The 16,167-nt window shown below is 48.4% G+C and overlaps 1 protein-coding gene across 1 annotated transcript in view; it reads right to left on the reverse strand.

Moving 5' to 3' along the window:
• Positions 1–5,129: 5,129 nt before the first annotated feature.
• KLHL29 (kelch like family member 29) overlaps positions 5,130–16,167 on the reverse strand; it is a 305,494-nt gene continuing 294,456 nt past the window's right edge. The window contains exons 10-14 of the mRNA XM_072767585.1: positions 15,863–16,045; positions 15,478–15,658; positions 9,977–10,170; positions 9,519–9,663; positions 5,130–7,317 (exon numbers count right to left, since the gene is read on the reverse strand). Coding sequence (XP_072623686.1) covers positions 7,134–7,317; positions 9,519–9,663; positions 9,977–10,170; positions 15,478–15,658; positions 15,863–16,045 — 887 coding nt within the window. The 3' untranslated portion in view covers positions 5,130–7,133. The remainder of the gene's footprint in view (positions 7,318–9,518; positions 9,664–9,976; positions 10,171–15,477; positions 15,659–15,862; positions 16,046–16,167) is intronic.

Consider the following 16,167-nt stretch of genomic DNA (forward strand, 5'->3'; position numbering starts at 1 on the left):
TTATCTCACTATTAACACAAATGTTAATATAAAAACATACCTAATAGAATTTTTGTTTTAATAGATTTTAATAAGAATATTGGAATTAATGTGAAAGTTTTTAATTTTCAGTGTTGATGGGACAAGTGATGATTTCTCTGTTCCCTGATCTCTGATGCATCAGTCCCCTTGTTGAGAACACTGTCATGTTGTTCAAAATAAATTAATGAGGTACAAAATGCCCGAGAATCTTTTCCAGAAATTGTCAGGTCACACATTTGCAACTATCTAGTTGTGTGGATATGTGGTTGGGTATTTTCGTTGGGTAGAGAGGTTATAGTGTGATTGTTTACTTTAATCTTTTTATATTCCAGCATGAGAGATGCTGAAGTCTTTTTGGTGCTTAGAAAATTGCAGTGAAACATATTTTGCAGTATTCAGAAAAAGGATTTGTTGAGTTTAAAGAATACTGATCTGCTAATTTATAAAAATGTATCAATTTTAAGAAATACTTGAGAATTCGAAATCAATTTGCTTCTGAATCTTTCACAATATTACCTTTACTCTGTGCATCTTTCAAAGGTGAGGGTCAAATGTATTGACCCCAGGATTCCATGTGACTATGTGAGTGCCCAGGGGTGGGGAGGGGCAGAGGGAGAGAGAGAACCCCAAGCAGTCTCCACATCCAGCAGGGAACCTGATATAGGTCTTGATCTCAGGACCCTGAGATCATGACCTGAGACGAAATCAAGAGTCAGATGCTTAACCAACTGAGCCTCCTAGGTGCCCCTTGTGTCATAATTTTAGAAGAGAATTTTTCTAGATTTGGGGGTAGGGGGGGTGGGGGGCAATTTGTAGCCAAATACATTTGGAAAACACTGCTTTGTGTATCCACTTTCGTAAAGTTGGAATGAATGTTAGTCTGTTTTTGACTCTGAGAAGTTCCTTAGTAAAGAAACCTGTTTAACCTTGTTTAATCTAGCATTTCCCAAATGTATTTAGTCTCAAAACCTTGCACAGTATACAAAAGTTTATAGCAGCATTATTTGTAATGATTAAAATGTGGAAGCAAGTCAAATGTCCATTGGCTGATGAATGGATAGACAAAATGTATCCATTTAAAAAAAATTTTAGGTAATCTCTCTGCCCAATGTTTGGCTTGAATGCATGACTCTGAGATCAAGAATCATGTTCTCTACCAACTGAGCTAGCCAGGTGCCCCAAAATGTATCCATATTTTTATATATGTCCATTTAATATACTCAGTGGAGTATTATTTGGCCATAAAAACGAATGAAATACTGATACACACTACAACATAGGGGAATCTGAAGAACACTATGCTAAGTGAGAGAAGCCAGAGACAGGAGACCATACATCACATTATAACAATTGTATCATGTTTCCATAATAGACTAATTCCTAGAAACAAAGTAGATCAGTGGTTGCCATGAACTGGTGAAGAGTGACTGCTAAGGGATTGGGGTTTCATTTTGCTAAGGTGAAAATGTTCTGCCGTTAGGTAGTGGTGATGGTAGCTCAACTCTGAATATACGAAAAGCCACTGAATTGTATGCTTTAAAAGGGTGAATGTTATCATAGCTAAGTTATGTCAAAAGGCTGTTACTTGATGAATAACCATAAGAAAGATTCTACACCAACAACTAAGTAAGAAGTCAGGAGGGCTTAAAATAAGGTAGTGGGATGGAGAGGTAGGGGAGAGAGAGTGGAGGGGTGACCTGTAAAGCTCCAAAGACTGATTTCTACCAACGAGGATGCAAAGTCTCCAGGCCGAAACTCTGAGGAGGCAGGCTGATGGGTCCCCTGGCGCACAGGCTTTCACTATCAGTGGCTAGCTTCCCCGAGAATGATGGAGTTCCACACATGTGGTAAATGAAAATGCGTGGACAAAAACTGTTGCTTCTTTAGTCATCTGTAGACAAGAGGGATGGTCAAAGCAGTGCACAGAATCATAGCCTTGCCTTTATACTTTCCATAACTCAAAATATTTTTCATGCTGCCAGTAGAGGTTGAGTAATCTAATCTGGCTGTCTCTGCTCGTCAGGGTGAGGTACTCCGAGCAAGGTAAGAGGCCGTGGCCCTTGCCTGCTGAGGACATAGTCTTACTGACCTAGTATGATCCACTCAAAGGCTCTCCTCACCTTTCATGAGGAAAGACACTGAAGTGACCTGCCAAATACTATATAGAGGGCAACAGAGCACATACATTTGAGATTTGGGATGGTAAGCATAGATTTTTGGATTGTCCAGTTTTTGCCATCATGTGGTAAAGGCAGACTTTTTGGAGTTGACTTCACATTTTAGCCCCTTCACCTAGGTCGGGGGGAACACTTTAACCTACCTCTTGAATGCCAAGGTCATGATTATGCCCTTTATAGCCGAGGATGGTGCAGCCAACAGTGGGCTGTTTTTCCCTTTTCTTAACTCTCCCAGGCTGAGATTGTGGTGGGTAAGAATGTTAGGAACCCCTTAAAGAGTCCTTTACAGAGTGAAGGCTCGCAGGAGGAGTTTCAAATGAGGCAACAATGGATGTCTAATATATCAGTGGACTCTTTTCCTTTCCCTAGAACCATTTCCTGCATAAAGTCAAAGCCTTCAGTGGAGGAGCCACAGTGTGTTGCTGAGATTCTTACTAGGCAAAGGGAAAATTGCTTCCCAAGAGGACCATGTCTAACACAGAGCAGCATGTCTGTTCTATTAACGGAATTCTTCTTAGTAGAGATTTCTGAGGTAGCTTGGGGTGGGGGGGAGATGGAGTCTTAGTCTTGGAGTCTTAAGAGCTACATAAGTCTCGTCTGCCATGTGATGTAGCACAGGCTCTCTGGAGTCTCACTGAGTGGGGTTTGAGTGCCAATGTGCCTTAGACCAACTCTGTTTCATGTCTGGAACCTGTGCAGCAGGGATAGCCATCTGCAATATTGTTGGGAGGATTGGATGCGGTAATGTATGGAAAATACTTGGCGTATGGCACAACTATTACTGCATACAGGTCACTTAACTTTTCTAAGATTGTTTCTTCCTCAGGAGTGAAGATGATGCCCTGTGACTTTTAGGGTAGTTGAGAGGATAAAATGAGATAATGTATGCAATTATGCTATACCAATACGTGATTGAGATTTAATTAGAGTAGCCCTTCAAGGATCTTGGTAACCCATTCCAGAGTTTTAGTGCTAGTACATTTATCCTTATGTTGAACTAGAATTTTTCCTTCTTTGTTATTATCCTTTTCATCTCACTTGGCCTTCTAAGAACACAAAAGAGTTCATTTGTTTCATGAAAATCTTCATGCACTGAAAGATATATTCCATTTGCCTTTAACCTTTAGGTTTAAAAAAAATATTATTACTGTAAATTTTCTTATCTGTAATTCTTTGTTGTTTTATTCTAAACTCTCTAACTTTTCCATTGCTTCTGACAGCCAAAATAAGAAATGATCTTTGAGAATTTCTCAGACTAAAATATAGAGGGAAGTTTACTTTCTATCCTCAATTCCTCGTTAAAATATCTATATCTTTTATTATAAAAGTAACATTTCTTTATATACATTTTGGAGAAGAGGGAAGGAAAATTGCCCACAATTGCATCAGTACAATTAATAGTTTTATGACTATATATCTGGTTATTTTTATGTACATATTTTATGTATATTTTTGTAGTTTATATATCTTTGTACATATCTTACATAATCGCAATCATATGCAAATATGAATCTTACAATGTTGTTTATATTGCTGCTTGTCTTTAGCACCTAACCCATAGAATTATAAGGATTCAATGCTCTAAGTGCTTACCACAGTGTCTGGCATAAAGTTAGTGTCAATAGGTTGGAATTAGTTATTATATGACATTTTTCTGATGGGTGCCCAAAAGTGGATTTACTGGGTCAGATACTTTTTACACTCTTGATAATGTCACCTTACACATTGCTTTCTAGAAGCCATTTCAGTTTATAAAGCGCTTGGCATTAAAAAGTCTCGTCGCTCCTCGTCAGCACTTGGAGCTCCCCCAGTACCTCCCCACTTTGTTTTTAGGTTTGGGAAGGTAATTTAGTAGGTAAAGATAATACCTTGTTATTTAAGTGTCATTATTTCATAACTACCAATGTTGAACTTGTCTTACATTTACTAGCTAATGTTTTCCTCTTGTAGAGTCTATGACCTATTTAACAATTGGAATCACTTAACGTTTTCTTATTGAATTATGTAGGCTCTTTAATAAAGATATTAATCCTTTGTCATATGGACTGCAAATATTTTTCTTGACTGTTTTCTTCTTATTTTGGCTATGATTTTTTTAAATTCATACATGCACATACACAGACGCACACACACACACATACACATAATGTGATCCATCTCCTATGTGCCTGACCCTTGCCAGGCCTGATGGTAGTACCTTGAGTCCAACAAGAGACTCCTCCTATAGTTACACGGGCTCCTGATACAGTGGTCACACATGTCTTTTATGGTGAAAGTACACAGACTCTTCATAGGCCGAGAGAACACTTTTCCCTTGATTTGGGGAAACAGAAGAAAGGAGCTAACAACTATTGCTTGGTTTTAATAACAGGTTATGTTTCAACTCTTCATGATTGGAATCTTCAAACATTCTCCATCCTTTCCTCTAGGATTGGTGTTTCTGAGGATACTATTGCAGATATTTATTTGGCAAGTAAGTATATGGTCTACCCATCATAGGCTTCAGCTGAGTCCTCTGAAGAGGACTCCCACCTACCCTGATCCACCTTCTTCACATCTTTTCTTGCAAGAAGATGCTAGGTCGTAATGACATTTGGGGACTGAGGGCACGGGGCTCTTCACATGGATGAAATGCTGGTGAATCTACCTTCTCCTACTACCCTGTTAAATTTAAACTTCTTTCCCTGTAAGAGAGTGAGCAATCCTACCTGGCACCCAGGAAAGCCTTGTGTGGATATCCTTAGGAGAACAAATTGGGTCTGTATGTTCCCTTGCTAAGGAGTGCTGTCCTTTCTCATCATCAAGATCTGCACTAATGTCAATAATAGAGCCCAGATGGCTGATGTGTGAGAGCAGGAGCAGGCCTCCATGGGGTTTCTCCTCACTGTGGCCAGGGTGGTGGCACACAAAGGCATTCCATTGGCTTCTGAGTCTAGATCTATAAATATATTTATTATAATATAACAAGAACTTAACAATAAACATATACTATGTACAATACCATTACAGAGAACCCTGTTTTATATCATTCACAGAAATAGCCAGTTTTGCTCCAGTGTGATAAATGAGGAGAGAAACGGAATTTCAATGTCATCTGTGTTGAGTCTTGCTGACCACTAACACCTCCTTTGGAGGCAGATGCACACCAAACGCTAACATTAGCCCTGCCCCAGGCAGTTAGAATTTTGTGCTCCGGTCCTTGGGTTCACACTTGCACCCTGTTTGACATAAATACTTTAAATGACATACAATGTATGTAGTTTTGTGCTTATTACTTTTTAAAAGAATAAATAATATTAAAAACTGCATAACGAAGCTCGGTATCTTGTCCAAGTGGGAGTCACACTTGTAGTGCTAGAAGTTGATGCCCGACATTAGAATCGGAATTTTGTGTCATTAAATACCGAAAGATGGAAAGCATGTCCTGTCCTTTTCTCCTTAGAAATGGTTTTTATCATGAAATGACGGCAAGTTGACTTCCCAGATATAAAAATGGTAAATGTGTATTTGGTACCAACTTCAACTAAACAGCGCAGTGGCGGCGGCTCTCTTCTTGCCTGGAATGGAAACTGATCACCGCGTGAGGTTTGAGGGTCTGAGGACTGGCAGGAAGGCCTTTCTGTCATGAGCCACGGTGTGACTTTCCTCCTGGCTTCCCTTTCTCTGGTTAATATGCTACAGGAAGAGTGATTCTGCTCATGCCCCTCAGGCCTTGGCTGTCATGGCTCGTCTACGAAGGCTGTCCCCATCCTGAGAGCTCTTGTGGCAGGTGCCTTAATATATAGCTATAAATATCAAAAATAGTCTCCTGTGCTTTGTAGACATTTATTCTCCCTCCCTCCCTTCTTCCCTTCCCACCCGGCCTGGGTCCTCAGCTTTACCTCATGGAGGGAGCTGGACTGGTGTCATGAGCCAGAACTGGTTTCCTTCTAGAACAGAATCTTCTTTGACAATGCCTCCATGAGGCACAGCTCTTATGGGGGCTGTCTGGGAGTTACATTTTTTAAAAAATAAAATGAGGGCATTCAGCCCCCACCCAGGAGAGATCCTCTATTCTGCACATAGAAAAAATTAGAGCAAATGCCCCTCTCTGGCACTACCTACAAAGAGCTTTGGGAATTCCCGCATTATCCTCTCATGGCCTCCTCCTTCTCTCAGTACTTAAAAATAGCCTTTTTGTTTATCAAGAAAATGCCTTGGAAATCTAAATAATTCATATCGGACAAGAGAAAACTAGCACAGTCACCTGTCCTCCAGCAAAAATGTGGTAGAAAAACCTGTGAAGGACAAAAGGTTCTCCCAGCTGTCCCTAGGCTGCCCCTGCACTGCCACTCCAGCCACACACATCTGGCTCTGCATGGGTGGCTGGACTTCTCTTCGGCCCTGCGGGGACCAGGAGCCTCCTAGGCCTTGTGCCGCCCAGTATTGTCCCTTCTCTTCTCTCGGCCACGGAAAAGTGTAGATTGGTTAAAAACAAAAGTAGGAATCAAAGTGATAAGGACACTTTGATCTTATTCCAAGAGAGCCTGACACCTAATATTGTCATAGGATAACTGATCTACGGTTCTTTAGGGATCAGGCTTGCTCTGCAGGAAGGAAAAATCAGCTTCTCTCTCCCAGTCGAAAAATATGTGAAACTCTATTGCACCGGGCAGAGTGAGCGCCTCCATTCAGAGCAAGTGCCTTTGCAGGAGCCCCCAGGCCCAGCTCCTCGGATGGTTGTGGTTCCTGCTGCTCGGAGCACTGTGCTCCCGTTTCCCCCAAAGGCGAGGATGATTTTCTACATTCAATGTAGAGAGTATTCAAAATGTTTAGCGCAGTGATTCCCTTGATTGTGTCTATCAGCCTCTTATTGATGTTGCTGAACATTGATCATTGTGAGTAGCATCTGCCTCACCAGACTCGTCCAGTCTCGTCGCGGGCTTTCTGCTGACGTCAGCCGCTTTGAATATATTTCTTTATCACGACGCAGCCGTGTCTGAACACAGGGCAGGGCATGTGGGGTAGTAGCGTCCATGTGTTGGTCGCGGGCTCGTAGGCTTCCATGTTGCCCAGGGCAGGCCCCTCACTGCTAACAATGCCTCCAGTTGCATAAATCTTGCCATCAAGCACCACGGCGCTGCCGGGGAAAGTGGGGAGAGAATTAGCCACTTAACTTCCAGCTTGGGCCTGGAGATGGATTCTTTTTGTTTTTGTTATTTTTTTAAGATTGTATTTATTCATGAGAGACACACAGAGAGAGGCAGTGACACTGGCAGAGGGAGAAGCAGGTTCCCCATGGGGAGCCCGATGCAGAACTGGATCCCAGGACTCTGGGATCACGTCGTGAGCCAAAGGGAGATGCTCAACCCCCGAGCCACCCAGGTGCCCCTGGAGATGGATTCTTAATACCCTGTCCTGGTGCAAGCTGCCTCTCCCCCTTTGCAAAAGTTGTAGGGGATCTCACTGCTTTTCTCTGTCCTGTGACCCAAGCTGGCATAAGAAGAATACCTTGCCTCTAGGGCCAGTAAGGATGTGGTGCTTCTACTACCCTCCAAACTGTGGGTGACGCTCATATACTGGGCATCCCAGGCCCTACTGGACGATGGAAGGTGGCTAGGAGAACAGCCTTGTGTACAGGCACCTGACTCACTTCACTGGCTGTTTACTGAACGTCATTCTGTGTGGCCCATACAGAGGCTTCATACCCCTCCAATCAAGTGGAGAACATGACTCTCAAGGATGATGGCAGACAGGATAATAAGGAGCTGAGTCATAACTGAACACTGACTACTTGACTGGGAGATTCACACTTGCGAAGGCGCTCAGAGTCACAACTTCCCACTGTGATTTCTGAGCATGAGTGACCCCGTGCTGCTGCCCGCCCATGACTGCGAGGGCCTGGTGTGCTCTCTGCAGAGTGGTTACTGTGGCAGCCTGGGGCACCTTCCCATACCACGAGACACTGGCACCATCCTGTCGTCTCAGCCAGCTGTTCCCACTGAGAGCACCACAGCCTGCTCCTGCCTGCCCCTACTGTCTTAGAGCATTTCAGTGACCCCATTACACCTACAGTGAGACCCATGCATCCAGCCCCAGTTTCTCCCTCATTTCAGCTAATGACCTGTCTTCTTGACTGTCCCCTGAAACTGAAGAGATATCCTTGCAAAGTCATCACCTCTTTCTGAAATACTGAGCCTGATATAGAACGTATTGGTCTAGACATCTTACCTGGAGTTCTAGCTTTATCGCTTGTAGCTGCATGCTACAGGGGCCCTCAGAATGCTCCCTTGGTGGCATATCTTTCCCCTGCTTCTTTTGCAAGACCCAGCTTAAATCTCCTCATAGGCATTAAGTCTTTCTGTGCCCACTGTTAGTCTCAGCTGAGGCACAGAAGTCCTCCCTACAAGTGGTGCTCAGACTCCAGTTGCCTTTATTGTGAACAGTGTATTCAGAGTGGCTTGCACCCTGCCACCATTTGGAGTATGTGACAGGAAAGTAAGGCCCAAGAACCTTCATGCTATTAGGAACTCCGCGGTTATCTGGCCTGCTTCGAAAATAGGAGAACTGCCCCAGAGAGTGGAAGTTGCATGTCCAAGGTCACAAGACACGTGAGTAGTAGGTTATAGCTTTTCTAGCTTTGCTGTGCCAACAGCGAATGCTCAGACTGAGGGTTTGGTGATCACCTCTGCATGGGTTCAAGATGTCTTCAGCAGAGATCTGCTATGTAAATGCTGACAAGGGGGTTTCTGGGACGTCTTTTTTTTTATTTCCTTGTTCCTCTCAATCCAGGAAAGGGTGGAGCTAGAAGAGCAGGATCTGCTGTCTCACTGCCCAAGGTAGTTACTATTTTTCTGGGCCACAGGGCCAAGCAGACCGGGAGCCCAGCCACACTCTGATCCCTACCTCTCTCCTCCTGTGGGGACTGCCCCGTCAGACTCCACGGCAGATGTGCCTCATATGGCTCCTGGATTGGGTGGTCACTTGTCCCATGTAGGGCATTGCACAGGTGTGGGCCTGGCACTACCGCTTGTCTGCAATGGGGCAGATGGTCCTGGGTGAGAGGTCCCGAGAGAAGGTGTGGCCTCCAGAGACCCGGGGCTGGTGCCTGTAAGAAGCCCTCCATCGCTGGCTTTGAGATGGGTCAGCTGGGGCCACAGGGTTGGGCATGGGGGCCTCGGGCTGCCCTTGGGCACTTCCTGTTCTGCCCTGGCACTAATGTCCAGACCTGTGGTTGGAGGGGCTCCTGCTCTGGGCCTGGGATTGTTCTGCTCGCCACATGGGGGCAATCTCTATTGTGCTCCAACCTCTCCTGTTGTCTTCCCCTCCCGAGCCCCTCACCTGCAGAACTGGCGAGAGTGATTCATGTTTGGGCCGGCCTTAATGTTCCCTTTCTCAGGGTCGTAGATGGTGGTGGCTCTGGCGTAAGCCCCGCCCAGGATGAAAACGAAGCCATTGAGGGTGACAGCAGGAGCATACTTGTTGTCTGTGAGGAGAGCAGGGCCGGAGGGTCAGGGCACCTCTCCCTGGCCTCCCCCTCCCACCCTCTCCTTCGCCAGTGGGCCCTCAGAGGATGGGCTTCGGCAGGCCCTCCAGGGTCACAGGTTAGCCTGAGGACAAGGCCCAGGGCCAGGGGGCACCAGGCAGGCGCCCTAGCTGGCCCTTTGTCCGGGAGGTGGGGTCGGCCTCCCCCTCCTACCACCCCCCAGGTCTGTGCGACCACTGGGCGCGGGGGCCTCTGGCCTTGGGACACTGCGGATCTAACAGTGAGGCGGGGAGGCTGGGAGGCCGCTTCTCACCAATCATCGGGGACTCGATAAAGCTCCACGTGTTGGTCTGAGGAACGTAAGACTGTAGGACGCCGGCAGCTCTGCCCGCCTCGTTCACGCCGCCGAACACGTAGATCTTGCCGCCACACACCGTGGCTGCGGCCGAGTGCACGGCCTTGGGCAGAGGAGCCACAGCCTCCCACTGGTTGGTGATGGTGTCGTACCTGCCGAGGAGAAAGACCAAGGGCCCCACGTCAAGGATGGGCCGCGTGCGGGGCAGGGGTGACAACCAGGGCAGCGGGCGTGGGCAGCCACCAACATCTGCTTCCCGCCCTTGGCGTCACCGCACGGCCCCTGACCACACGCGGCTGGGGGCGCCTCGGAGGAGTGGCTCGAGGCCGCCTGGGATCCGGCCCAGCCTTGCCCTCGCGGCCGGCCTGCCCCCTGAGCCTCGGCGGGCCACCTCGGTGCAGAGTCTCGGCTCCTTTCCCTTGCTCACTACGGCTGCCGGCTCCTAGGCCCCTTCATTCCTCTCTATCCAGCTCATTCTTACCCTTTCGCCAACAGGGCTGCAATGAGCATCTCCTGGACACCCGAGCTCTGGGCTGCAACCTGGGGAACAGCGAGCTGGACCATGGGAGGGGGAAGAGGAGGTGGGAACAGGAGCGGGGACCAGTGGGAGCCGGTCATGAACTGATGCTGCCGTTGCGGAAGGCAGGGCTACCTAGGATGACTCCCGGGCTCTGGCTTGGGAAATCGGAAGGAGGGGGGCACCACTCAGCGGACAGGGAATTGAGGTTGGGGAGTTAAAGGGAGAGAGATGATTTCAGTTTCATTCATAGGAAGTTTATTTTTATTATTATTTTTAAAGATTGTATTTATTTATTCATTAGAGACACAGAGAGAGGCAGAGACACAGGTAGAGGGAGAAGCAGGCTCCCTGTGGGGAGCTCAATGTGGGACTCGATCCTGGGACCCCGGGATCACACCCTGAGCCAAAGGCAGACGTTCAACCACTGAGCCACCCAGGCGTCCCTTCGTGGGGAGTTTAAAGCATCTGTGGATCTGAGGATGTGCAGTGGGCGGCTCGTGTGTGACCTACATCTTCAGCTTTGGGATCACTGGCACAGAGGTAAGGGCGTTCACAGGGAGTGTGTGGATGAGAACGAGGCTGAGGACACTCTGGGGGAAATGCTGGCTTTGAAGAACGGAGCTGGGGTCCTTGGAGGGCTGGTAGTACAAAGGACACAGCTCCATGGGTGGGGGATGTGGTGGGAGGACAAGAAGTCCCAAACAGGTTCCTGGGGGTCTTATCAAGGGTACTTGATACAGAATGGGAGGTGCTGAGCTATTTGTGTATCGAGGAGTGAATGGGAAGGAAGGCAGTGGACGTGACAGGGAGAGACTTCTCTTGCATGAAACTTAGCTGGGAAAGGGGCAGAGAAGGTGGGACCTAGAAAAGCATATGGAGGTAAGAGCTGGCTTTTACCGGTGGCACGCTGATGAATGTTTCAAAACAAGTTCCCGAGACCAAAAGTCCTGATGTATAGCACCTGCTGATTTGTGATGTGAAATTGGTAGCTCGAAATCTTGGCCGATTTCAAGCTACCAGTGGTACATAGCTGAACCTGCCACTGGGAAGAGATGCACAACAGCGTACTGCTGGACAGAATCCCCACTGTATACAGACACACAGACAGATCCGACCCCCAGAACATAGACAGTACAAAATATATAGTATTTAAAAAATGATAGTGAGGAGTTTTGAGTATGGATTTTCTTCGTTTTTTCAGTATAATGTATTTAATTCTAATTTAAATGACTTAATTTTTAGTTAATACCTATAACTAATGACTAGCTTGCAGAATTCCTAAAAAAGGTAATAATCAGCTCTCAGGAGCCAGTATGAATGAACTCTAGCACACCATGGGTTTTGTTTTAATTTTAGGGGAAACGTTTACTTGTGTTTACATGCTGATAGGAAGGAGCCCAAATGGATAAGGAAAGATTCACTACATATGAAAAGAGAGGGAAGAGCTGATAAAGAGAGGCTCTTGCTAGGGGGATGTAGGTTGGATCCACAGTGGTGAGGGAAGGGGCATCCACATGGGCATGAGAGAGGAAGGCAACGATGGCATGAGTGTCAGTACATATGCAGGACTGATGGCAGGGAGAGGACAGTGTTCTGGATTGATGGCTCCACCTGTGAAGCAGGAGTCCGCGTTGGTGGGGTAGTGGAGTCCATGGGATAAGAGCCTTGATGGGGAAGGAGGAGATGGGAAACACATGCGCTTGAGAGTCGAGAAATTGCTGACAGGGGCATGCAGCACGAAGGACTTGGTAGACGTTGGAGGACTTCCATTTGTAGGGGGGCCAATCTACAAGATGGTGGGATTTTCTCCACCAGCCTTCCGCCTCCGGGGGTGGGCATGGAGAAAGGGAAGTGTTACAGGATCGAACAGATCTGTGGCATGTGTATCGCAGGACAAAGTGGCAAAATAAGAGCACAGAGAAGTGATGGAATGTGAATCCCAGACAAAGCGAGGACAAAAGTGACAACAGGAAGCACCTTACGGGGAGAGACTTGGGATCTAACTGACTGGTCAAGCAACTGGGATATCTGAGGTCTTACGGGGCAGCTTTTGGATCTCCATTCCGGGTGTCTCTGTCAATCGTTCCTGCAGGGATGCTCTCACAAGCACTCACTCTGGACCTTCTACTTGGTGGCCCATCTACCGCTCACCACATGGCTCTTTCGAGTGTCCTGGAGCCAAGTTGGGGCCTCTACGGTGGGCTGGGTTTGTCCCAGCACACCTTTCCTGGGAAGGACGCGGGGGGTCAACTTTTCCCCAGGAGCCTCCTTGGGGCCCAACCTCAGTGATCCAGAAGATGGCCTCTCTCAGCCGGTGCCCCTGGCTCTGAGACAGGGGTGAGGGGACAGTGGTGAGATGTCCAGCTCTGTGCCTGTGAAGACTCAGGATTTGAGGAGAGGCTGAAGTACCTTACAGGGCAGCAGGGGCTGATTCAATTAAGCCCCAGACGAATGATATGTGGCTAATAGGCAATGGAGTAAGTGTCTTTTTGGACAGTGTCAGAAGTTCAGATATCTGTTTCTTAAGCCAATATGGCAGAGATCCAACGAGCTCCTGCAGAAGGAGCTGGGTGACAGTGGAAGATTATGTGGCTGTTAGTCTTCAGGCTTTCGGTATAATGGCACATTCCGCCAAATGCGAATTTCCCGAGAGCTTGTTATTCCAGGTGGCTGATTGCCAAGCCACAAGCCCTCCTTCAGCTCAATCTGTCAGCTTCCTGCTTGAGAAGGATATGCTAATGACATGCAAATGACCCTGTGGAGTGAGCACTCTGCTATCATTTATCCGGTAACCACAGCTAGTGCAATATATTGCTATGAAGTATTAGACCTAGTTATTTATATAATGATATAATACAGGTTTGTCTATTGCACTGTTGTTTTAATCTATAATTATATAATCTTGCTCTATTCCTGTAATACAGTAATGTAATATAATTATAATGTACCATATATCTCATTCATTATCAATATAAGAGCAATTTGTACCATTAGTGCTTCCTGGGGAACAAAGCACCTTCGTGTCTGTCCCCATTACCCTGACCTTCTTGTCACCCTGGATTCTCATCATTGCCGCCATGTGGCACAGAAATTACTTGCCCAAAGGAGCTCCGGCTAGGTTCCTCAGGAAGCAGTGGGCGTCCCCTCTGCCGGCATTCTGAATCCCACCTGTATGCACACCACCCAGAGATCCTGTCCCTGCAAGGACAGCCACAGGACACCAAAAGGGCTGAGGCAGGGCTCAGGGCACCTGTTATTACTGAGGTTCCCAGGGTGGTCTTGCTCACACGGTGCCCTAGGTGCTATCTCACAGCGGAACAAAGGCCCTGCCCTGGCCCCCAGGCAGGCCGGTCGAGGCTGCTACCCAGCCTTGGAGAACCGCTCTGGAGCCCAAGGGGAGCGGAGCTTGTCCCCCCCTCCTTGGTGCATTTGATCCTCGAACAAATCCCTGTATTTATCAACAAGTATAAGTTTGCAAAATGAGTAATCAGCATCTTAGGAGATTAAAAATAGCTGACAAAAGCAAGACAGGATGACAGATCTAGCTCACTTTACTCCTACATAGAAAATGTCTCCTTTTTCATGTGTTTATTATTGGATGACGAACGGTCGGAAGCTGGTGCTTCTGGAAGCCTTGGGCCGTGCGGGCCGTGCGGTGGGCCCCACAGAAGGCTGTCAGCAACAGGGCTGACCCTGGTTCAGCAGCAGTGTTAATATCCTCATAATCACACAGGGATTCCCCATTAACTCCAAATCAATATGACAATTAAATGTCGTTACTGAGCCATCTCTGGGCTCCACTTGGGGGAGTTAAAAGCCCACAGTGAACATCCAGAGCTTGTCTCACTCTGAAACTATCTTTGCTGTAACATTTGTCAAGTGTCCAATTAGCCACCGAGGGAAAAATACAAATTGAGGGGTATGTGCGGGTCCACAGGCGAGATGTTGTCACCTGGGAAGACGTGCTTTTCGTGACAGCTGATGACGTGGGCAGAGGGTGGTGGTGGGCAAGCATGAGGGAGGGACATGGAGTGAAGGCTCTGGTGATTTGAGCTGTGCCCTCCTGGGTTGGCACCTGGGGCCAGCTCGGCCTAACCTGCTACTCTCAGATGCACTAGTTTCTCCAAAAGCGGGACAGTGCTGAGGCCTCCCCTGTTTGCTGCTGACTCATGAGCCTTCCTGACTTCTTTCTGCGGCTTCTCCCCCAGGTGTCGGTTCTCGGCAAGAATGGTCCAGCTCCAAGGGAAACTTGGAGTATTTGCACCCCGAGAGGTGCCCACCTCCAGCCTATGCCCCTTCTGCCTACATCTCATTCCACACTCTGGCCTGTTGTAAATGGGCCTCAGCGAGGAAGCCAGCCTGGCCTTCCAGCAGAGGGCAGGCTTACACACCTGGTCTCCAGCCCATGGCTTTGTATTCTCTTCTGGAGAATTCCAGACGTTTGGCCAGACCCACATGCAGTGACTGTTCCCTGAGTTGCAAGCAGCTTTCCTGGGATGTGTGGAAAATAGGGAGGAAGGGGCTCCCCCCGGTGTGGAGCCTCCCCGCTCGGCAGGGACATGGAGGCACAACCACGAACGCAGGACACCTTTGGGCCATGGGTTCCAGCCTTGCTCTACATCCCCGGGAGGCTCTGGGCTGGTACTTCCAGGCCCCATGTGCCTCCTAGCTGCGCAGGCAGGTCGGCCAAGCCCACAGCTGGGTCTCTGGCCTCCAGCTTATCTGACCCCTGAGTGGGACAAGAGTGTCCCATCCCAGAAGTGGGCAGCTGTTATTTTCCTGCCGCCCCCTCACCATTCTCAGTCCTCAATCTTTGCCGCATTTGGAGAGCCCGGGACTATCGCCTTCTAAATGTCCCGTCTCCGGTTGGCCTCAGCCAGGTCGGTGCTGGGTAGGAGGAGCAAAATGATTTTAGCTTTCGTGACTGTGGCTTCATTACCTCTCCACGTGGTCCACGTTGCCTGCCACACCAAGTCCCCCGAGGGTGTAAATCTTCCCATCGTAGACAAGGCTATTGTGCCGACAGCGGGGGACCGTCATTCTGGAGACGAGGTTCCAGTTATCGAGCAGGGACATGTAGCACCAGACATCGGCCAGCGTCACCCCTGATTCCATCCCACCTGTGGGCAGTATGGGAGGTCCAGAGAGCAGGCAGGGAGTGAGGGAGGCCCACGGCCAGGTGGGCCCAGCCCCAGGGGCAGAAAAGAAGGTTGCACCTGCAGAGTGGACACTTCTGGGCTTTGGCTTTCTTTAGCCCTGGTGTGGGGAGAGGAGCCCTTAGGAAGTCTGTGCCCGGTCCCCAGCCCAGCCCCGAGGGGCCTCACCTGAGAGGTAGATGTTGTCCCCAGCACTCACGACACTGAAGAACTCTCGGTCATAGAAAGGCAGTGAGGCCAGGGGGTACCACTTGTTGTTCTGTGGGTTCCAGCAGGTGACGGCCACCAGTGAGCGCTGGGTCATCCCCACCATCTGACGGCCCCCGACCAGGACGATGACCTCTGCCACACCTGCAGGGACAGACGCACAGCTTTCGGACACACCTCAACACTGTGAGCATTGCCACCTGGCGCCTTTCCGGGGGGACCGCCCAGAGTTCTGGGCTGACCCCACGGCTCCTGTGTTTGGGGTG

This window comes from Vulpes vulpes, chromosome 8 (genome assembly GCF_048418805.1).
Source record: "Vulpes vulpes isolate BD-2025 chromosome 8, VulVul3, whole genome shotgun sequence".
Taxonomy (NCBI): Eukaryota; Metazoa; Chordata; class Mammalia; order Carnivora; family Canidae; genus Vulpes; species Vulpes vulpes.